Source organism: Chionomys nivalis, chromosome 1 (genome assembly GCF_950005125.1).
Source record: "Chionomys nivalis chromosome 1, mChiNiv1.1, whole genome shotgun sequence".
NCBI lineage: Eukaryota > Metazoa > Chordata > Mammalia > Rodentia > Cricetidae > Chionomys > Chionomys nivalis.
The window spans coordinates 81,650,417-81,673,807 of record NC_080086.1 but is presented as its reverse complement, the minus strand read 5'-3'; the positions used below and the strand labels follow the sequence as shown (position 1 = coordinate 81,673,807).

The following is a 23,391-nucleotide window of genomic DNA, read 5'->3' as shown; positions in this document are numbered from 1 at the left end:
TAAGGGAATAGACTTACAGGACCACAGGTTCCCACAGAGAACAGGAAAAGCAGAGAAAAAGGGCTGCTGGGATCACGCCCTGCAGATTTATCCTTAAACATTAGCCTGAGGCGAGCACGCCTCCAATGGGTGGGGTTATATCCCTACATCTCCTCCTTTTGTCTAAATAAAATAGAACTAAACCAAGTACAACTATATACACTAATAACAATAAATATAACAAACAATATTGAGAACAAAAGTTTTGGTAAACATTCTATCTCAAGGAGTCTAAATAACATAAAGAGTAACTACAATTATATAATCTTCAACTCCGTCAAAGATCTGAGAAGGGAATAAATATTACTTAACAAACGAGAGATATCCAAAATGTGCAACAATTGACAGAGACAACTGACTACCTGGGCAATCACCCAAAGTCTCGTTTGCAATGTGGAGTCAACCTACTTTGGCTAAGGCCTAACATAACTGACATACCATTCTTAGAACTATCCTACCCTGTCTTGGCAGGATAAGACAATCCTGTTGCATTCACTTAGGGATAATCTGTATCTTTTTTTTTTATTTTATTTATTTATTTATTTATTGAAAAAAATTTCCGCCTCCTCCCCACCTCCCATTTCCCTCCCCATCTCCCCGCCCCTCTCCCCCTCCCCCCACTCCTCTTCTTCTCCCTCTCCAGTCCCAGGAGCAGTCAGAATTCCCTGCCCTGTGGAAAGTCCAAGGTCCTCCCCCCTCCATCCAGATCTAGGAAGGTGAACATCAAAACTGTCTAGGCTCTCACAAAGCCAGAACCTGAAGTAGGATCAAAACCCCGTGCCATTGTCCTTGGCCTCTCGTCAGCTCTCATTGTCCACCATGTTCAGAGAGTCCGGTTTTATCCCATGCTTTTTCAGTCACAGTCCAACTGGCCTTGGTGAGCTCCCAATAGATCAGCCCTACTGTCTCAGTGGGTGGGTGCACCCCTCGTGGTCCTGACTTCGTTGTTCATGTTCTCCCTCCTTCTCCTCCTCATTGGGAGCTCAGTCCGATGCTCCAGTGTGGGTCTCTGTCTCTATCTCCATCCATTGCTAGTTGAAGGTTCTATGGTGATATGCAAGATATTCATCAGTATGGCTATAGGATAGGTTCATTTCAGGTTCCCTATCGTCAGGTGCCCAAGGAACTAACTGGGGACATTGCCCTGGGCATCTGGTAGCCACTCCAAGTTCAAGTCTCTTGCCAACCCTTAGGTGGCTCCCTTAACTAAGATGAGTTTCTCTGCTCCCCTATTCAACCTTCCTATATCCCCAATCATCCCATTTCCCCAAGTTCCCCTCAACCTCTCCTGCACACTTTTCTCTCTCCATCTCCCCTTACCCCAATCCCACCCCACCCCCAAGATTCCAATTTTTGACCGGCAATCTTGTCTATTTCCCATAGCCAGGAGGATATCTATATGTTTTTCCTTGGGTTTGCCCTCTTGTTTAACTTCTTTGGGACCACAAATTATAGACTCAGTGGCCCCCTATCCATGGCTAGAAACCAATGATGAGTGAGTACATCCCATGATCTTCTTTTTGGGTCTGGGTTACCTCACTCAGGATACTATTTTCTATTTCCATCCATTTACATGCAAAATTCGAGAAGTCATTGTTTTTTACCGCAGAGTAGTACTCTAATGTGTATATATTCCACACTTTCTTCATCCATTCTTCCATTGAAGGACACCTAGGATGCTTCCAGGTTCTGGCTATTACAAATAATGCTGCTATGAACATAGTTGAACAAATGCTTTTTTTATATAATAAGGGATCTCTTAGGTATATTTCCAAGAGTGATATTGCTGGGTCCAGGCGTAGGTCAATCCCAATTTTTCTGAGAAACCGCCACACTGATTTCCAAAGTGGTTGCACAAGTTTGCATTCCCACCAGCAATGGATGAGGGTACCCCTTTCTCCACAACCTCTCCAGCAAAGGCTATCCTTGGTGTTTTTGATTTCAGCCATTCTGACAGGTGTAAGATGATATCTCAAAGTTGTTTTGATTTGCATTTCTCTGATCGATAAGGAAGTTGAGCATGACCTTAAGTATCTTTTGGCCATTTGAACTTCTTCTGTTGAGAATTCTCTGTTCAGTTCAGTGCCCCATTTTTTTGATTGGGTTAATTAACATTTTAACGTCTAGTTTCTTGAGTTCTTTATATATTTTGGAGATCAGACCTTTGTCTGTTGCAGGGTTGGTGAAGATCTTCTCCCAGTCAGTAGGGTGCCGTTTTGTTTTAGTGACAGTGTCCTTTGCTTTACAGAAGCTTCTCAGTTTCTGGAGGTCCCATTTATTCAATGTTGCCCTTAATGTCTGTGCTGCTGGGGTTATACATAGGAAGCGATCTCCTGTGCCCATATGTTGTAGGGTACTTCCCATTTTCTCTTCTATCAAGTTGAGTCTGTTCAGATTGATATTGAGGTCTTTGATCCATTTGGACTTGAGTTTTGTGCATGGTGATAGATATGGGTCTATTTTCATTCTTCTACAGGTTGACATCCAGTTTTGCCAGCACCATTTGGTAAAGATGCTTTCTTTCTTCCATTGTACACTTTTAGCTCCTTTATCGAAAATGAGGTGTTCATAGGTTTGTGGGTTAAAATCCGGGTCTTCTATATGATTCCATTGGTCGACTTCTCTGTTTTTATGCCAGTACCACGCTGTTTTCATTACTGTAGCTCTGTAATAGAGTTTGAAGTCAGGGATGGTAATGCCTCCAGAAGTTCCTTTATTGTATAAGATTGTTTTGGCTATCCTGGGTTTTTTGTTTTTCCATATAAGGTTGATTATTGTCCTCTCAAGATCTGTGAAGAATTTTGATGGGACCTTGATGGGGATTGCATTGAATCTATAGATTGCCTTTGGTAGAAATGCCATTTTTACTATGTTGATCCTCCCAATCCAAGAGCAAGGGAGATCCTTCCATTTTCTGGTATCCTCTTCAATTTCTTTCTTCAAAGACTTAAAGTTCTTGTCAAATAGATCTTTCACTTCCTTGGTTAGAGTTACCCCAAGATATTTTATGCTGTTTGTGGCTATCGTGAAAGGTGACGATTCTCTTATTTCCCTCTCTGCTTCCATATCCTTTGTGTATAAGAGGGCGACTGACTTTTTGGAGTTGACCTTGTATCCTGCCACATTACTAAAGGTATTTATCAGCTATAGAAGTTCTTTGGTGGAGTTTTTTGGGTCGCTAAGTACACTATCATATCATCTGCAAATAAGGCAAGTTTAACTTCTTCCTTTCCAATTCGAATCCCCTTGATCCCCTTATGTTGTCTTATTGCTATTGCTAAGACTTCAAGCACTATATTAAAGAGGTATGGAGAGAGTGGACAGCCTTGGCGTGTTCCTGATTTTAGTGGGATGACTGTAAGTTTCTCTCCATTTAATTTGATGTTAGCTGACGGCTTGCTGTAAATAGCTTTAATTATATTTAGGTATGACCCTTGTATCCCTAATCTCTCCAAGACTTTTATCATAAAGGGATGTTGAATTTTGTCAAATGCTTTTTCAGCATCTGATGAAAGTATCATATGGTTTTTTCTTTCAGTTTATTTATATGATGGATTACATTGATAGATTTGCGTATGTTGAACCAGCACTGCATCTCTGGGATGAAGCCTACTTGATCATAATGGATAATTTTTCTAATGTGTTCTTGGATTCGGTTTGCCAGTATTTTGTTGAGGATTTTTGCATCGATGTTCATGAGTGAGATTGGCCTGTAATTCTCTTTCTTGGTTGAGTCTTTGTGTGGTTTTGGTATCAGAGTTACTGTAGCTTCATAGAAGGAATTTGGCAATGACTCTTCTGTTTCTATATTGTGAAAAACATTTAGGAGTATAGGTATTAGGTCTTCTTGGAAGTTCTGGTAGAATTCTGCATTGAAACCATCTGGTCCTGGACTTTTTTTGGAAGGGAGGTTTTTGATAACAGCTTCTAATTCTTCGCGGCTCACAGGTCTATTTAGGTTGTTCACCTGGTCCTGGTTTAACTTTGGTATATGGTATTCATCTAAAAAAGTGTTCATTTCTTTACATTTTCCAGTTTTGTGGCATACAGGCTTTTGTAGTAAGATCTAATGATTCTCTGAATTTCCTCATGTCTCTGGTTATGTCCCCCTTTTCCTTTCTGATTTTATTAATTTGCAAATTCTCTCTCTGCCGTTTGATTAGTTTGGATAGGGGTTCATCAATCTTGTTGATTTTCTCCAGGAACCAGCTTTTTGTTTCATTGACTCTTTCAATTGTTTTCTGTGTTTCTATTTTGTTGATTTCAGTCCTTAGTTTGATTATTTCCAGTCTTCTACTCCTTCTAGGTGAGTCTGTTTCTTTTTTTTCTAGAGCTTTCAGGTGGGCTGTTAAGTCTCCAATGTGTGCTTTCTCTGTTTTCTTTAAGTGGGCACTTAGTGCTATGAACTTTCCTCTCAGGACTGCTATCATAGTGTCCCATAGGTTTGGGTATGTTGTTTCTTTATTTTCATTGACTTCAAGGAAGAGTTTAATTTCCTTCTTTATTTCTTCCTTAATCCAGGTATGGTTCAGTAGTTGACTGTTCAGTTTCCATGAGTTTGTAGGCTTTCTGGGGGTAGCATTGTTGTTGAATTCTAGCTTTAATCCATGGTGATCTGATAAGATACAGGTGGTTACAGCTATTTTTTTGTAACTGTGGATGTTTGCTTTGTTACCGAGTATGTGGTCAATTTTCGAGAAGGTTCCATGAGCTGCAGACAAGAAGGTATATTCTTCCCTATTTGGGTGGAATATTCTATAGATGTCTGTTGAGTCCATTTGATTCATTACCTTCCTTAATCCTCTTATTTCTCTGTTAGGCTTCTGTCTAATTGACCTGTCCATTGGTGAGAGAGGAGTGTTAAAGTCTCCTACTATTAATGTGTGCGGTTTGATTGCTGCCTTGTGATTTAGCAATGTTTCTTTTACGTACATGGGTGCTTTTATATTAGGGGCATAGATATTCAGGATTGAGACTTCATCCTGATGAATTGTTCCTGTTATGAGTAGAAAATGTCCCTCTTCATCTCTTCTGATTGATTTAAGTTTGAAGTCAACTTTGTTAGAAATTAGTACGGCCACACCTGCTTGTTTCTTAGGTCCATTTACTTGATAAGCCTTATCCCACCCTTTACTCTGAGTAGGATGTCTGTCTTTGTGGTTGGGGTGTGTTTCTTGTAAACAGCAGAATGTTGGATCCTGTTTTCGTATCCAATCTCTTAGTCTGTGCCTTTTTATAGGTGAGTTGAGTCCATTGACATTAAGTGATATTAATGACCAGTGGTTGTTAACTCCGGTCATTTTTTAGTAGTAAATTTTGTGTGTTTCCCTTCTTCGAGTTGCTCTGGATAAGGGTCTCTAGTTGTCTGAGGTATTGTGGTCAATGTTGGACTCCTTGGTTAGTGATTTTCCTTCTATTACTTTCTGTAAGGCTGGATTTGTGGCTACGTATTGTTTAAATTTGTTTTTATCCTGGAAAATTTTGTTTTCTCCATTTATAGTGAATGAAAGCTTGGCTGGGTATAGTAGTCTGGGCTTTCATCCACAGTCTCTTAGTTTCTGCAGTACATCTATCCAGGACCTTCTGGCTTTCATGGTTTCCATAGAGAAGTCAGGTGTAAGTCTGATTGGTTTACCTTTATAAGTAACTTGGCCTTTTTCCTTTGCAGCTCTTAATATTCTTTTTTGTTTTTTCTTTTTTAATTAAAATTTCCAACTGCTCCCCCTTTCCCATTCCCCTCCCCCTCCTCCCACACATTGCCCCCACCCCCACTCCCCTCCCCCATCCCCACTCCTCTTTTCCTCCCCCCAGTCCATTCCCCCTCCCTCTCGATACTGAAGAGCAGTCCAAATTCCCTGCCCTACAGGAAGACCAAGGTCCTCATACTTCCATCCAGGCCCAGGAAGGTGAGCATCCAAACAGGCTAAGCTCCCACAAAGCCAGTTCATGTATTAGGATGGAAACCTAGTGCCATTGTCCTTGGCTTCTCATCAGCCTTCATTGTTCGCCATGTTCAGAGAGTCCAGTTTCAACCCATGCTTATTCAGTCCCAGTCCAGCTGGCCTTGGAGAGCTCCCAATAGATCAGTTCCACTGTCACAGTGGGTGGGTGCATGCCTCGTGGTCCTGATTTCCTTGCTCATGTTCTCCCTCCTTCTGCTCCTCATTTGGACCTTAAGAGCTCAGACGGTTGATCCAAATTGGGTCTCTGTCTCTCTCTCGATCTATCGCCAGATGAAAGTTCCTGTGCCATTCTCCTTGGCCTCTCGTCAGCTCTCATTGTCCGCCACATTCAGAGAGTCCGGTTTTATTTCATGTTTTTTCAGTAGCAGTCCAGCTGGCCTTGGTGAGCTCCCAATAGATCGGCCCCACTGTCCCAGTGGTTGGGTGCACCCCTCATGGTCCTGACTTCCTTGTTCATGTTCTCTCTCCTTCTGCTCCTCATTATAACCTTGGGAGCTCAGTCCGGTGCTCCAGTGTGGGTCTCTGGCTCTATCTCCATCCATCGCTAGATGAAGGTTCTATGGCGATATGCAAGATATTCAACAGTATGATTATAGGATAGGTTCATTTCAGGTTCCCTATCCTCAGGTGCCCCAATGAACTAACTGGGGACATTGCCCTGGGCATCTGGTAGCCATTCCAAGTTCAAGTCTCTTGCCAACCCTTAGGTGGCTCCCTTACCTAAGGTATGAGTTTCCCTGCTCCCCTATCCAACCTTCCTTTATCCCCAATCACCCCGATTCCCCCAGTTCCCCTCATCTTCTCCTTCACATTTTTCTCTCCCCATCACCCCTCATCCCCATCCCACCCCACCCCCAAGATTCCAATTTTTTGCCCATCAGTCATGTCTATTTCCCATAGCTGGGAGGATATCTATATGTTTTTCCTTGGGTTTACCCTCTTGTTTAGCTTCTTTAGGATCACAAATTATAGACTCAGTGGCCCCTATCCATGGCTAGAAACCAATTATGAGTGAGTACATCCCATGTTCTTCTTTTTGGGTCTGGGTTACCTCACTCAGGATCGTATTTTCTATTTCCATCCATTTGCGTGCAAAATTCGAGAAGTCATTGTTTTTTACCGCAGAGTAGTACTCTAATGTGTATATATTCCACACTTTCTTCATCCATTCTTCCATTAAAGGGCATCTAGGTTGCTTCCAGGTTCTGGCTATTACAAATAATGCTGCTATGAACATAGTTGGACAAATGCTTTTGTCATATGATAGGGCATCTCTTGGGTATATTCCCAAGAGTGGTATTGCTGGGTCCAAGGATAGGTTGATCCCAATTTTTCTGAGAAACCGCCACACTGATTTCCAAAGTGGTTGCACAAGTTTGCAGTCCCAACAGCAATGGATGAGGGTACCCCTTTCTCCACAACCTCTCCAGCAAAGGCTATCCTTGGTGTTTTTGATTTTAGCCATTCTGACAGGTGTAAGATGATATCTCAAAAATGTTTTGATTTGCATTTCTCTGATCGCTAAGGAGGTTGAGCATGACCTTAAGTATCTTTTGGCCATTTTAACTTCTTCTGTTGAGAATTCTCTGTTCAGTTCAGTGCCCCATTTTTTAATTGGGTTAATTATCCTTTTAAAGTCTAGTTTCTTGAGTTCTTTATATATTTTGGAGATCAGACCTTTGTCTGTTGCGGGGTTGGTGAAGATCTTCTCCCAGTCAGTAGGCTGCCTTTTTGTCTTAATGTCAGTGTCCTTTCCTTTACAGAAGCTTCTCAGTTTCAGGAGGTCCCATTTATTCAATGTTGCCCTTAATGTCTGTGCTGCTGGGGTTATACATAGGAAGCGATCTCCTGTGCCCATATGTTGTAGGGTACTTCCCATTTTCTCTTCTATCAGGTTGAGTCTGTTCAGATTGATATTGAGGTCTTTGATCCATTTGGACTTGAGTTTTGTGCATGGTGATAGATATGGGTCTATTTTCATTCTTCTACAGGTTGACATCCAATTGTGCCAGCACCATTTGGTGAAGATGCTTTCTTTCTTCCATTGTATACTTTTAGCTCCTTTATCGAAAATCAGTTGTTCATAGGTTTGTGGGTTAAAATCCGGGTCTTCTATACGATTCCATTGGTTGACTTCTCTGTTTTTATGCCAGTACCACGCTGTTTTCATTACTGTAGCTCTATAATAGAGTTTGAAGTCAGGGATGGTAATGCCTCCAGAAGTTCCTTTATTGTATAAGATTGTTTTGGCTATCCTGGGTTTTTTGTTTCTCCATATAAAGTTGATTATTGTCCTTTCAAGATCTGTGAAGAATTTTGATGGGATTTTAATGGGGATTGCATTGAATCTATAAATTGCCCTTGGTAGAATTGCCATTTTTACTATGTTGATTCTCCCAATCCAAGAGCAAGGGAGATCCTGCCATTTTCTGGTATCCTCTTCAATTTCTTTCTTCAATGCCTTAAAGTTTTTGTCAAATAGATCTTTCACTTCCTTGGTTAGAGTTACCCCAAGATATTTTATGCTGTTTGTGGCTATCGTGAAAGGTGGTGATTCTCTTATTTCCCTCTCTGCTTCCATATCCTTTGTGTATAAGAGGGCGACTGATTTTTTGGAGTTGATCTTGTATCCTGCCACATTACTAAAGGCGTTTATCAGCTGTAGTTCTTTGGAGGAGTTTTTGGGGTCGCTCATGTACACTATCATATCATCTGCAAATAATGCAAGTTTAACTTCTTCCTTTCCAATTTGAATCCCCTTTATCCCCTTATGTTGTCTTATTGCTATTGCTAAAACTTCGAGAACTATATTGAAGAGGTATGGAGAGAGTGGACAGCCTTGGCGTGTTCCTGATTTTAGTGGGATGGCTTTAAGTTTCTCTCCATTTAATTTGATATTAGCTGTCGGCTTGCTGTATATAGCTTTAATTATATTTAGGTATGACCCTTGTATCCCTAATCTCTCCAAGACTTTTATCATAAAGGGATGTTGAATTTTGTCAAATGCTTTTTCAGCATCTAATGAAACGATCATATGGTTTTTTTCTTTCAGTTTATTTATATGATGGATTACATTGATAGATTTGCGTATGTTAAACCAGCCCTGCATCTCTGGTATGAAGCCTACTTGATCATAATGGATAATTTTTCTAATGTGTTCTTGGATTCGGTTTGCCAGAATTTTGTTGAGGATTTTTGCGTCGATGTTCATGAGTGAGATTGGCCTGTAATTCTCTTTCTTGGTTGGGTCTTTGTGTGGTTTTGGTATCAGGGTTACTGTAGCTTCATAGAAGGAATTTGGCAATGACTCTTCATTTTCTATATTGTGAAATACATTAAGGAGAATAGGTATTAGGTCTTCTTGGAAGTTCTGGTAGAATTCCGCATTGAAACCATCTGGTCCTGGACTTTTTTTGGAAGGGAGGTTTTTGATAACAGCTTCTAATTGTTCACGACTAACAGGTCTATTTAGGTTGTTCACCTGGTCCTGGTTTAACTTTGGTATATGGTATTTATATAAAAAAGCGTCCATTTCTTTTACATTTTCCAGTTTTGTGGCATACAGGCTTTTGTAGTAAGATCTAATGATTCTCTGAATTTCCTCTGTGTCTGTGGTTATGTCCCCCTTTTCATTTCTGATCTTATTAATTTGCAAATTCTCTCTCTGCCGTTTGATTAGTTTGGATAGGGGTTTATCAATCTTGTTGATTTTCTCCAGGAACCAGCTTTTTGATTCATTGATTCTTTCAATTGTTTTCTGTGTTTCTATTTTGTTGATTTCAGCCCTCAGTTTGATTATTTCCAGTCTTCTACCCCTTCTAGGTGAGTCTGCTTCTTTTTTTTCTAGAGCTTTCAGGTGGGCTGTTAAGTCTCCAATGTGTGCTTTCTCTGTTTTCTTTAAGTGGGCAGTTAGTGCTATGAACTTTCCTCTCAGGACTGCTTTCATAGTGTCCCATAGGTTTGAGTATGTTGTTTCTTTATTTTCATTGTCTTCAAGGAAGAGTTTAATTTCTTTCTTTATTTCTTCCTTAATCCAGGTATAGTTCAGTAGTTGACTATTCAGTTTCCATGAGTTTGTAGGCTTTCTGGGGGTAGCATTGTTGTTGAATTCTAGCTTTAATCCATGGTGATCTGATAAGATACAGGTGGTTATTAATATTTTTTGTAACTGTGTAAGTTTGCTCTGTTACCGAGTATGTGGTCGATTTTTGAGAAGGTTCCATGAGCTGCAGACAAGAAGGTATATTCGTTCTTATTTGGGTGGAATATTCTATAGATGTCTGTTAAGTCCATTTGATTCATTACCTCCATTAATTCTCTTATTTCTCTGTTAGGTTTCTGTCTAATTGACCTGTCCTTTGGTGAGAGAGGAGTGTTAAAGTCTCCTACTATTAATGTGTGCGGTTTGATGGCTGCCTTGAGTTTTAACAATGTTTCTTTTACGTACGTGGGTGCTTTTATATTAGGGGCATAGATATTCAGGATTGAGACTTCATCCTGATGAATTGTTCCTGTTATGAGTAGAAAATGTCCCTCTTCATCTCTTCTGATTGATTTAAGTTTGAAGTCAACTTTGTTAGAAATTAGTATGGCCACACCTGCTTGTTTCTTAGGTCCATTTACTTGATAAGCCTTATCCCACCCTTTACTCTGAGTAGGTGCCTGTCTTTGTGGTTGAGGTGTGTTTCTTGTAAACAGCAGAATGTTGGATCCTGTTTTCGTATCCAATCTGTTAGTCTGTGCCTTTTTATAGGAGAGTTGAGTCCATTGACATTAAGTGATATTAATGACCAGTGGTTGTTAGTTCCGGTCATTTTTTAAGTTGTAAATTTTGTGTGTTTCCCTTTTTTGTGTTGCGCTGGTGAAGGGTCTCTAGTTGTCTGAGATATTGTGATCATTGTTGGACTCCTTGGTTAGTGATTTTCCTTCTATTACTTTCTGTAAGGCTGGATTTGTGGCTACGTATTGTTTAAATTTGTTTTTATCCTGGAAAATTTTGTTTTCTCCATTTATAGTGAACGAAAGCTTGGCTGGGTATAGTAGTCTGGGCTTGCATCCATGGTCTCTTAGTTTCTGCAGTACATCTATCCAGGACCTTCTGGCTTTCATGGTTTCCATAGAGAAATCAGGTGTAAGTTTGATAGGTTTACCTTTATAAGTAACTTGGCCTTTTTCCTTTGCTGCTCTTAGTATTCTTTCTTTATTCTGTATGCTTTGTGTTTTGATTATTATATGGCGAGAGGATGTTTTTTTTTGATCCAGCCTATTCGGTGTTCTGTATGCTTCTTGAACCTTCATAGGTATATCTTTCTTTAGGTTGGGAAAGTTTTCTTCTATAATTTTATTAAATATATTTTCTGGACCGTTGAGCTGCTCTTCTTCTTCTTCTATTCCTATTATTCTTAGGTTTGGTCTTTTTATTGTGTCCCATATTTCCTGAATGTTTTGTGATGAGAATTTGTTGGCCTTGCTGTTTTCTTTGATCAACGTGTTTATTTTCTCTATGGTATCTTCAGAATCTGAGATTCTTTCTTCTATCTCTTGTATTCTGTTGGTTATGCTTGCTTCTGTAGTCTCTATTCGTTTACCTAGATTTTCCCTGTCCAGCTGGCCTTCTGTTTGTGTTTTCTTCTTTGCCTCCATTTCAGTTTTTAAATCTTGAACTGTTTCCATTATCTGTTTGATTGTTTTTCCTTGGTTTCCTAGGGTATCATTCACTGATTTACTCAATTCTTCAAACTTTCTGTTATACTTCTCATCCATTTCTATAAGGGCATTTTTTACATGTTGTTTAAGGGCGTCAATCACTTTCATAAAGTCAATTTTATCTACTTCTTCATGATTAAGGTGTTCATGTCCTCCTGTTGGGAGGTCGCTGGGTTCTGGTGGTTTCATATAGTTTTTCAGATTGTTGGGTGAATTCTTGCATTGGCACCTGCCCATCTCTTTCTCCGAATGCTCCCCTATGGATCTTCTTTTACCGGATCAGGTTTCCTTGCCTACTGATGTACCTTCCCAGTGATGGCTCTCTTCAGTGATAGCTCTCCTGGTGTTCCAGTGATGTCTCTCCTTGCTTGTTGCAGGCAGGCCGGTAAACAAAGGAAGTCTCCTCTGCCTACTTGCCCTGAGGATTTGCCCCCAGCACCAGACAGACTGAGCTGGATGGTGTTATGTGCCCAAAGAGGAAAGTGGGCAGAAGGAAGAAGGGTTCTGGATGCAAGCTGGGTGGGACAAGAAGAGAGAGGCAGTATGCGGGGTGTAGAGCCCCTGCAGGGAGCCCAGGGAGTATAGGGAGGGGGATGAGGAACTTCAGAGTTCCCTGTCCAGGGCTGCTTCCGCCGCCGCTGATCACAAACTCACCCCACTGCTGTCTCTCCTGGTGCCGAGATCAGATCTCCGTGCAGGTTGGGTAGTTCGTAAACAAAGCGCCTACCTTGGTTATGAAAACTTAGCCGTTAGCTTAGGCTTATTTCTAACTAGCTGTTACAACTTAAATTAACGTAAAATTCCCAATTTAACCTTTGACCTAAGAAAACTGTAACTAGTCTCAGAGCGTTTTGAGAAGGTTTGGCCAGAGTGTTGTCAAAAATGTGCCCCATTCGAAATTGTTTCATGTAGTTGGTACCAAAAAACAGGTCTAATTTAAACAGAAAAAGGGGAAATGATGGAGGTGGGTCTTGTATTAATCTGTTGCTTTCATTGGTTAATTAATAAAGAAACTGCCTAGGCCCATTTGTTAGGCCAACCCTTTGGTGTGTGGAGTAAACAGAACAGAATGCTGGGAGAAAGAAGCCGAGTCAGTGAGTCGCCATGATTCTCCCACTCCAGACAGACGCAGGTTAAGATCTTTCCTGGTAAGTCAGCTCGTGGTACTACACAGAATATTAGAAATGGGTTAGATCAATATGTAAGAGCTAGCCAATAAGAGGCTGGAACTAATGGGCCAGGCAGTGTTTAAAAGAATACAATTTCCGTGTAATTAATTTGGGTAAAGCCGTGCGGGCGGCCGGGCGCCAGGAACGCAGCCCGCCGCTCATATTACTACACTATTTCTTTCTATTAATGCCTATATGTATTTTCTTCACTTTCTTAAGCCGATACAAATTGTAGAATACACTGGAAACTTTTTAAGATTTTTTTCAGTCTGAGCCTCTTTAACTGAATATCATTTCACCTTTTTTGACAAGATAAGCCTTTAAACTGCTATAAAGCATTGAACTCCACTGGTGACTTTGTGGGCTCCTTCTGCTTCTCTTTTCATGAAATCCAAGCAATAACTTGCAGTCAGGTCGAAAGTGTGTTTCAGGACCTGCATTCTTCCTTCATATCACTAGGAATCTGATTATTGTGCTGCTACAAACTTTTTTGTTGTTGTTGTTAGAATTTTTATGTACTCCCTGCTCAAAGACTTCTTTAAGGAAGAAACTCTTAAAGGAGCCATAAGTTTTGAGCCCCATATTTGGCATCAATATGAATTCACTTGATTTTGCTCTTTTGGGAAACAAGACACCCAACTTCCAAAAAACATCACAGAGCTTTGTTATGACTTATAAATCTCGGGCATTAGCTTGACTTGTTTCTGGCCATTGTTCTTAACATAAATTATTCCATCAACCTTTTGACTCTAGCTTTTATCTTTTTCTATTCTGTATACCTTTCTTTACTTCTTATTCTCTAGCATGTACCTGGGTGGCTGGCCCCTGGTGTCCTATCTTTTTTTGTTTGTTTCTCCCTCCTATTTTCCTCCAAGATTTCTCCTCACATCTATTCTCTCTGCCTTCCAGATCCTCATTTCTTTTCCTGATAAGGTACTGGCTTTTCATCTCCTTGTTAGCACAATCAGGTACTTAAGACAGGCAAAGCATCAGAGCTTCACAGATTTAAAAGAATTAACATAAAAGAATGCAACAAATCTTTGCATCATTGAAAAATATTCCACATCATAAGGGAATATAACACATCTTAATAATATTTTGCAATAGCCTGGGTAGCATTTTGAGACCACAAGATGTTGAGATACCTAAGCAATGAGACATCTTCCATGAGAGCAAGCAGTCTATAGGGAGTGGAGGTAATCAAAGAGAGAGATGTATGAGAAGTTCCAGGGATAGGGCTATCTCAGTCTTTTGAAACTGAAGTTGCATGCATCTGAGATAGAGCATCATCATTTGATTTTTTTTTCCTGCTGTACTTCAGTCTTACCTTGGTCCAATCTTCTCTCAGTATGTTTCCATTTTCCCGTTTTGGAATATGAATGGTATTCTGTGTCATTGTTTGTTAGAAAGATGTAACACATTTTCTGATTTTACAGGACATCACTGTCAAGAGATTGTCTTCAGTGTCACAAAAGACTTTGGACATTTAAACATTGTAGGAGCTTTTTAAGAGTATGGGGATCATTGAAGTGACTAAAGCATATTTTTCATGGATGACCATGAGCCTTTAATGATCTAGGTCATATTGTAATTGATTAAAATGAACACCTCCCCAAATAGGAGGATGCATTTGAACATGTATCATTCCTTGGTGACTTTCTGCTGATTACTTATGAAATCATTAGTAGGTGGAGGCTTTCTGGATGAAATTCCTCATTGGGGATGTAACATGATTCTCTATTTCCTCAACCTATTTCCTCTTCTGTGTCTACTGTGTTATGTTTGATACTAAACAGTAAACTTCCTCTGCTGTCATGCCTTCACCACCATTATAATAGAGTTATATAAGATTCACTATAAATTATTGCTATTCGGTGATAAGGCAGTTTAGTATCCTGTTGTTTGAATCTTCTTGTTTTTAAGTTTTTGCAGACAATATTTGTCCATGTAAACCTAGCTGTCCTAAAATTAGTTCTGTACACCAGGCTGGCTTTAGTCTAAGAGATCCTCTGACTCTAGATCCTATGATTAAAGGTGGGCCAGCATTCCTTGCTTTTTTTTATATTATTGATTGATGGTTTTCTCTCTGTCAAACATATGCTCTTATACTAAGATTCCCCCATATCTGGAATATAAAAATTTAGAAGAGGGTATCATTTTATTTCCCCAAATTTATTTATGACATTAATAAATTCTGAGACTCCTGATTAATTGGATTGCAGGTACATCAGCTTCTTCTTGGATATAATTTTGTTTTGAACTTCTTATTGTATATGAGAATTTTCCTGTATGCATATATATGCACTATGTGGGTACCTGTTCCTCCCAGTGTTCAAAACATGATCACAGAAACCCTGACCATGGAATACTGAGTTGTTGTGATTCCCCCTTGTTAGTACAGACAATTGAGCCCACCTCTATGCAAGCCAGTGAGTTCTCCTTATTTTGATCCTTCTTTCCTGCCCTGTGTTGATTACTTGTGATAGCGTTTATTGATAAATGTTTTCATCACTGAATTTTAAGTTTTTAAATATACAGTGTCTTTTAATAAAGTTTTTTTTATGTAACAGTTTAAATTAGCATACTTCAGGTTTCTGGAAGATGAATACAGAGCTGGAGTTAATGCATAACTCATTATAGGAACTTAACTAAACACCTCTGTGTTTTTGATTTTAGCCATTCTGACAGGTGTAAGATGGTATCTTAAAGTTGTCTTGATTTGCATTTCCTGGACTGGGTCTGAATAAGCATGGGATAAAACCAGACTCACTGAACATAGTGGACAGTGAGGACTGCTGAGAAGTCAAGAACAATGTCACTGGGTTTTGATCCTACTGCACGTACTGGCTTTGTGGGAGCCTAGGCAGTTTGGATGCTCACCTTACTAGACCTGGAAGGAGGTGGGTGGTCCTTGGACTTCCCACAGGGCAGGGAACCCTCACTGCCCTTTGGGCTGATGAGGGAGGGGGACTTGATTGGAGGAGGGAGAGGGAAATGGGAGGCGGTGGTGGGGAGGAGGCAGAAATCTTTAATAAATTAATTAATTATTAAAAAAAAACCTAAACACCTCTGTGATTTTTTAAATGATTTTTGGGGTTTTGTTTTGTTTTGATTTGGCTAATTTTTGCATTGATAACAGTTTCTCGATATGTAATTCTTACTATCCTGGACATGATTGGGTAGACTTGTCTGGCATTCAGTTCAGAGGCCTCTGCCTTCTGAGTGCTGGAATTAGAGGCAGGAGCCAATATACCTAGCCTGCCCATATTTTTCTTCATTTTTTGTAGGCAGTAATTAATTGTTCATACATTTTTATCCCTATGTGTCCTTTGTACTGCTGATCTGTTTACTTGTCTCTCTCTCTCTGTTTTTTTAATAGGCATTTCTATTGCAGATGATATCTCATTCAAGGGGTAAAGAAATGATAGAGCTGAACCTTCTATTTAGTTTCCTTCAAAAGTTACTTGGTGACTAAATTGTTATGTATATGGTATAGAATAATTGGGCGGGAAGCCCTAAAATTATGTGAGTATACTATTAAAGAAGTATACATTTATACTGTCATTGTCATGTTTTCTATTGTATGTATACATTGGAAATTTTAGAATGCAGTGACCTATGATGATGTGCATGTTGATTTCACTTGGGAAGAATGGACATTGCTGGATCCTTCCCAGAAGAATCTCTACAAAGATGTTATGCTGGAGACCTACAGAAACCTCACTATTATAGGTAAGACTGAATTTCCTTTTATGTTTCAAAATAAGGGAACAGCAGTTGATTGGTTATTGATGTTCTTCTCTAATTTTATTAAGAAAGGAAAGCAATGGGATGAATGATTCAGAGAAGATAGCAACTAAAATTTTGCATCATTTTCAATGTTACATATATTTTCTGATATTATATTTTAGGATACAGTTGGGAAGACCATAATATTGAAAAGCCTTCTCAATGGTCTAGAAGATATGAAAGGTAATTTTCTTGTGCAAGCTGATACAAATGTATGCTTTTAAGAAAGAAGCTAAGGAAACAGTGTCTTAACAATTATCACCATTCGAATCATAGCATCATGAGAGCTGTGCTGTAGAATTGTCACTCAATTTCTTCCTCACCATCATATTACAAAAATTATAAACATTGAAGTGATGATAAGTATGTCTCCAGGACTTTCTAACATGTAAATAGTCCATGCTGAAGCTTTTGTGACTCATATATTTGATGTGACTGCACTAAGTTTATTGAGGGTGCAATTAGAGTAGAGAATGAAGAGGTAGTTGTAGACAAACCTTAATTCCTATACCAAGAGTCTAAGAGGACAGAGGGTCAAACTCTGTGAATTTAATTGAAATCCTTTTATTTGTTATTTTTCTTTTACTGGGTATATCATATGTTACTCTGGGTACAAGGCTTATGAGCATAGAGATATGGAAAGACATAACATTCTTCTCTCTCAGAATAATTAGAAGAGGGTTGGAGAGATGGCTCAATGGTTAAGAGCATCGCCTGCTCCTCCAAAGGTCCTGAGTTCAATTCCCAGCAACCACATGGTGGCTCACAACCATCTGTAAAGAGGTCTGGTGTCCCCTTCTGGCCTGCAGATATGCACACAGACAGAATGTTGTATACATAATAAATAAATAAATAAATATTTTTTAAAAAGAATAATTAGAAGATATGTAGCAGTCCCCATGTTGAGTATGCTTGTTGAAAATCATTCAAGTATTCAAGTAATTTGTTTTCCTGTTTCAACAATAATACATCAAAAAATGCACATTGTGGAAAATCTCCATGAGTACTAGTAATAATAATTGGCAAATATAGTATCTCTCATAGTATAGGAAAGTTTTTAAATCCAGTAAGTCCGAGCTTTTCCAGTTTTCTTCAAATATTTGAAAAAAAATGTATAGAAAAATGATTCTGTAAATGCTACTCATGTAATAAAGGATGTTACCATCAAAGGTATCTTTAAAGTTGCAAAATATTCTTAGTAAATGGAAACAGCATAAGTATAAGCACAGTGATAAAACCTTAAGATCTAATTCCTCTTTAAAAATGGAACAAATTTAAAAATTATTTGATACAGTTATAACGATTCAGCTGTGTATTTAATGTGGTAACACTTATATATGTGCCATTATCCTTACAGGCATGAAAGAAATCAAACTGGAGGAAAAACTTCCACGTACCCTCAAAGTATTAAAGCCGTTGCATGTGACAGTCATCTTCAAAGACATAAAAGAAAACATCCTAGCAAGAAACCATATGAATGTATTCAATGTGTGAAGCTCTTTTCATGTCCCAAAAGACGTCATAAACAAAAAAGAAAATATACTGGAAAGAAACCCTTTGAATGTACTCAGTGTGGTAAAGCCTTTGTGTATCACAGTGATCTTCAAAGACATAAAAGAACACATACTGGAGAGAAACCTTATGAATGTATTTGGTGTGGTAAAGCATTTGCATGTCACGGTGATCTTCAAAGGCATAAAACAACACATACTGGAGCGAAACCCTTTGAATGTAATCATTGTGGTAAAGCCTTTGCACGTCACAGTCATCTTCAAATACATAAAAGAACACATACTGGAGAGAAACCCTATGAATGTACTCAGTGTGGTAAAGGTTTTGCAAGTCAGGGTCGTCTTCACATTCATAAAAGAACACATACTGGAGAGAAACCCTATGAATGTACTCAATGTGGTAAAGCATTTGCATGTTACAGTGGTCTTCAAAGGCATAACAGAACCCACACTGGAGAAAAACCCTTTGAATGTAATCAGTGTGGTAAAGCCTTTGCACGTCACAGTCATCTTCAAATACATAAAAGAACACATACTGGAGAGAAACCCTATGAATGCATGCAGTGTGGTAAAGCCTTTGCAAGTCAGGGTTATCTTCACGTTCATAAGAGAACACATACTGGAGAAAAACCCTATGAATGTACTCAGTGTGGTAAAGCCTTTGTGTCTCGCAATAGTCTCCAAGCACACGAAAGAACCCACACAGGAGAGAAACCCTATGTATGTAATCATTGTGGTAAAGCCTTTGCATGTAATGCTCATCTTCAAATGCATAAACGATCACATACAGGAGAGAAACCCTATGAATGTAATCAGTGTGATAAAGCCTTTGCATATCACAGTGGTCTTCAAAGGCATAAAAGAAAACATACTGGAGAGAAACCCTATAAATGTTATCAGGGTAGTAAAGCTCTTGTATGTCATAATAGTCTCCAAATACATGAAAGAACACATACTAGAGAGAAACCCTATGAATGTAATCAGTGTGGCAAAGCCTTTGCATGTCACAGTGATCTTCAAAGGCATAAAAGAACACATACTAGAGAGAAACCCTATGAATGTAATCAGTGTGGTAAAGTCTTTGCATTTTACAATAGTCTCCAAAAGCATGAAAGAATGCATATTGGAGAGAAACCCTATGACTGTAATCTGTGATAAAACCACTGCATTCCACAGTAGTCTTCAAATGAATAAAAAAAACTCATAGTGGAGAAAAACAGTATGAATGTAATCATTGTGTTTAATCCTTTGTGTATCTCAATGGTCTTCAAAGACATAAAAGAACACATACTGGGGACAGAGTCTATGCATGTTGTTTGTTACAGCCTTTCATTTCACAATAGTCTTTCAATACATTAAAGAACCTGTATTGGTGGGAAACCCTATGAATGTATTCACTGTGGTCAAAACATTGCATGTCAAAAAGGTCTACAAAAGAATAGACAAACACATACTTGAGAACACATACTCAGAGGATTAGCATGTATAAACACACTAAGAACTTCTTAATATTCTATTCATACTCTGTCTTGATGTAATTCATTATCAGCTCACAGCACAAACTGGAGAACACATACTCTGTGGATTATCATGTGTTCATTTCACTCACCGAGAATTTAATAGTCTAGTCATACCCTGTTTTGATGTAATTCTATATCAAATCACATGAGAAACATGAGGACTCCATCTCAACTGGTTATGAAGGCCCAAAATTAGAACCTATTTTTATCCTGACAGATATTCAGGATATCTAAATGTACTTTTTCTCCTTTTTGTTGTAATAAGTGGTTATCCGCAGAGTGGTTGCCTTTGGGATACTTGGTGTAGAGTGGCTGTAGTACCTAAACAACATAATGCTAATGACTTGATGAGTCAAAGTGTTAAAACAATTGACTGTTCAAGTTGTCCTTTGAATCATGTTTAAGAATTCCTTTACCTTCTCCTCGCTTTTGTATTGGGGTACATAATACTCGGAAAATTAAACATGGACAATTTCAATATTCAGTAGAATGGTCTCCCAGTATTTTTTATGGTTTCTCTTTATCATTTTGTATATATCCATGTGAAGGCAAAGGCGTAAGTCACAAACACCAGTTTGGAATTATGATTAATAAAATGGTTATTTATTTAAAAGGGATAAAGCTTACAGATCACCGTCCCAGACAACAGCCATCTGCGCAATCAGGAAGGGAGTCTAGTCGCCAGAAGCGGAGCAGGAAGTAAAAGAGAGCAAGGAGGGAAGAGGCCGCTTTTTTAAAGAGAGAGACCACGCCCCAATGGGCTGGTATCTCAGTGGCTATTGGCAGGAGGAGCGGAAGGACCTCCCGCAACACCTCCACCTTTTGTTTAAGTTAGAGAGCTCTAAACCTACTATGAAATTAATATGCAATAAGTACAAATATCCTATTATAACTAGCTTAGGTCTTGTATAATAAATAACTTGGCCAAGTCATGAGAGAAAGGAAACTACATTTATATAGTCTTCAACCCCATCGAAGATCTGAGAAGGGAAATGATGTTACCTGGGTAATTAGGAAGTTCAGTAAAACAACTTCCAAAACATGCAACAAATCACAGAGACAACTAGCTACCTGGGCAATCACCCAAAGTCACGTTTGCAGCGCTGAAACAACCAACTTTGGCTAAGGCCTAACATAACTGACATACCATTTTCAAAGGCAAGAAACTTGTTAAAACTATCTTACCCTGTCTTGGCAGGATATGACAGTCCTGTTTTATCCATTGATACTCACTCTGTATCTCTGTCAGTGGTTGAGGTATGGGTGTTTCTTTGCCCAAAGGCCAGTTCTGCCAAAAAGAAAGGCTCCAGGTGGAGTGTCTTTGGTGCTCAACATTCTCTCAGGAATAGAGCAGTGTTGCCAGGAGCAATTGTGTCTCAATACCACAAAACTCTGAGTTAGATTAAAGGCCATTTTCTACAGCTCTTTGAAGAGGTTGAAGATTATCTATCTATACTGAGTATAATCTCTATATATCTAAAGAACCTGATTAGTCTAATTATAAATGACAAACTGAGAATATTATTGATCTATATAATTCTCAATACCTATCTAACTTAAAGACTAAGACAATAAATGACTGTGAAACAAATGAGGACAAATGACCTCCAAATATAAACAATGTACAAATATACATTGCAGTATGGTAAATATATATCAATACACAAACAATATATAAGTATCTTAATCAGAGGTAGAAATGTACACTGCAATATGGTAAATATATACAATATATATCAATACAATATATGTCGATACATAAAAATGTTTTAAACAGAAGTAGAAACATGCATGCATACAATAGTCAATATAATTTCACTTTGTATCAATATATAAGAATCAATACCAATATATTTGTCTCAAAACAATAACTCACAAGTACCAACAAGTACCAATCTATTATCCCATCATCCCATTATCCCTCTTTTTTTTTCAAATGATCCCTGAGCTTATAAAATTTCTCCCCCAACCCTCAACCATATACTAATTATAATCAACCCCTAAATGATGTCCCTGAAGCCAAGGGCAAGCTTTACTGGGAGAGGGGACGTCGTCCTCTAGAATTACTTCCAGCTGTCATGGGGGTGACGTTCTTTCTGGGGGATCCTGTGAAAGTAAAATGATGGTTAAATTTCAAGATATGTCTTTTAAAATTGCAAATAGTCTCTGAGTATTTTGTGGAGGTCTGGCCAGAATGTTGTACAAGATGAGCACCATTTGAGCTAACCAAGTTGGAACTGTCTTGTGCAGCTTGTACCCAAAACAGGTCTTGTAGTAGTGCTATCAGTATCATGACGTCATATCAACCAAGTGGAGTTGTTGTTGTGGGGCCCCAACTTCTTCCTGAAAACTTCAAATGTCACTTCAGGAAAGACTCATTGTTCATTGTGAAAAACTTAAACATTAATCATATAGACATAGATAGATAGATAGATAGATAGATAGATAGATAGATAGATAGATAGATAGATTCAATGAAAGGCATGATAGATATATTCAATGAAAAGTATGATAGATCCATCGCCAGATGAAGGTTCTAAGGTGATATGTAAGATATTCATCAGTATAGGATAGGGTCATTTCAGGTTCCCTCTCCTCAGATGCCCAAGGTACCAGCTGGGGACATCTCCCTGGACACCTGCGATGGATCGAGGTAGAGACAGTGACTCAATTTGGAGCAACGGTCTGAGCTCTTAAGGTCCAAATGAGGAGCAGAAGGAGGGAGAACATGAGTAAGGAAATCAGGACCACGAGGGATGCACCCACCCACTGTGACAGTGGAACTAATTTATTGGGAGCCCACCAAGGCCAGCTGGTCTGGGACTGAATAAGCATGGGTTGAAACTGGACTCTCTGAGCATGGCGGACAATGAAAGCTGATGAGAAGCCAAGGACGATGGCACTAGGCTTCGATCCTAATACATGAACTGGCTTTGTGGGAGCTTAGCCTGTTTAGACGCTCACCTTCCTGGACGTAGATAGAAGACCTTCGTCTTCCCACAGGGCAGAGAATTTGGACTGCTCTTCAGTATCCAGAGGGAGGGGGAATGGTGTGGGGGGAGGAGAAGAGGAGTGGGGATAGGGGGAGGGGAGTGGGGGGAGGGGGCAATATTTGGGAGGAGGGGAGGGAAATGGGAAATGGGAAGCAGGTGGAAATTTTAATTAAAAAAGAATAAAAATTAAAAAAAGAAAAGTATGATAGATATGAAGAAAAGCAAATATGTTTTCTAAACATCTAAACTCATATTTCTTTCTGTCCCATATCATGGCTCTTGACATGAGACAGAAACTCCAGAAACTCTGGGTTTTTCTCTTACTAACAGGCTTGGAATTGGAGAGGGACTGTCCAGTTCAAGGACAGCCTGGTCTACAGAGTTATTCCAGGACAAAAATATGCAGAGAACCTGTCTCAAAAAGCAAAAAGTTAAAATAAAAATAAATGAAATAGAGGTTAAAATAAAGCTGCACAAAGATGGAAAATACACAGAGAATCTTGATACTGTATGCTATTATGCTCTGAATTGTTTGAATGCTGAGGAAAGGGCAACAGCTGCTAAAAGATATTTGTTTATAAATGCTGCTGAACTAATTCAACATAGATATTTTGAAAATACCTTGACTTTAAAATTTGGATCTAAGGACATGATGCTCTGGAAAGGAGTTTCTTCTTTTGTTTTCACAGAGGATGAGACCC

The 23,391-nt window shown here is 39.0% G+C and overlaps 1 protein-coding gene across 1 annotated transcript in view; it reads left to right on the top strand.

Moving 5' to 3' along the window:
* LOC130876594 (zinc finger protein 431-like) overlaps positions 1-20,159 on the top strand; it is a 50,484-nt gene extending 30,325 nt beyond the window's left edge. The window contains exons 3-5 of the mRNA XM_057773213.1: positions 16,483-16,609; positions 16,789-16,849; positions 18,024-20,159. Coding sequence (XP_057629196.1) covers positions 16,483-16,609; positions 16,789-16,849; positions 18,024-19,332 — 1,497 coding nt within the window. The 3' untranslated portion in view covers positions 19,333-20,159. The remainder of the gene's footprint in view (positions 1-16,482; positions 16,610-16,788; positions 16,850-18,023) is intronic.
* Positions 20,160-23,391: the final 3,232 nt, after the last annotated feature.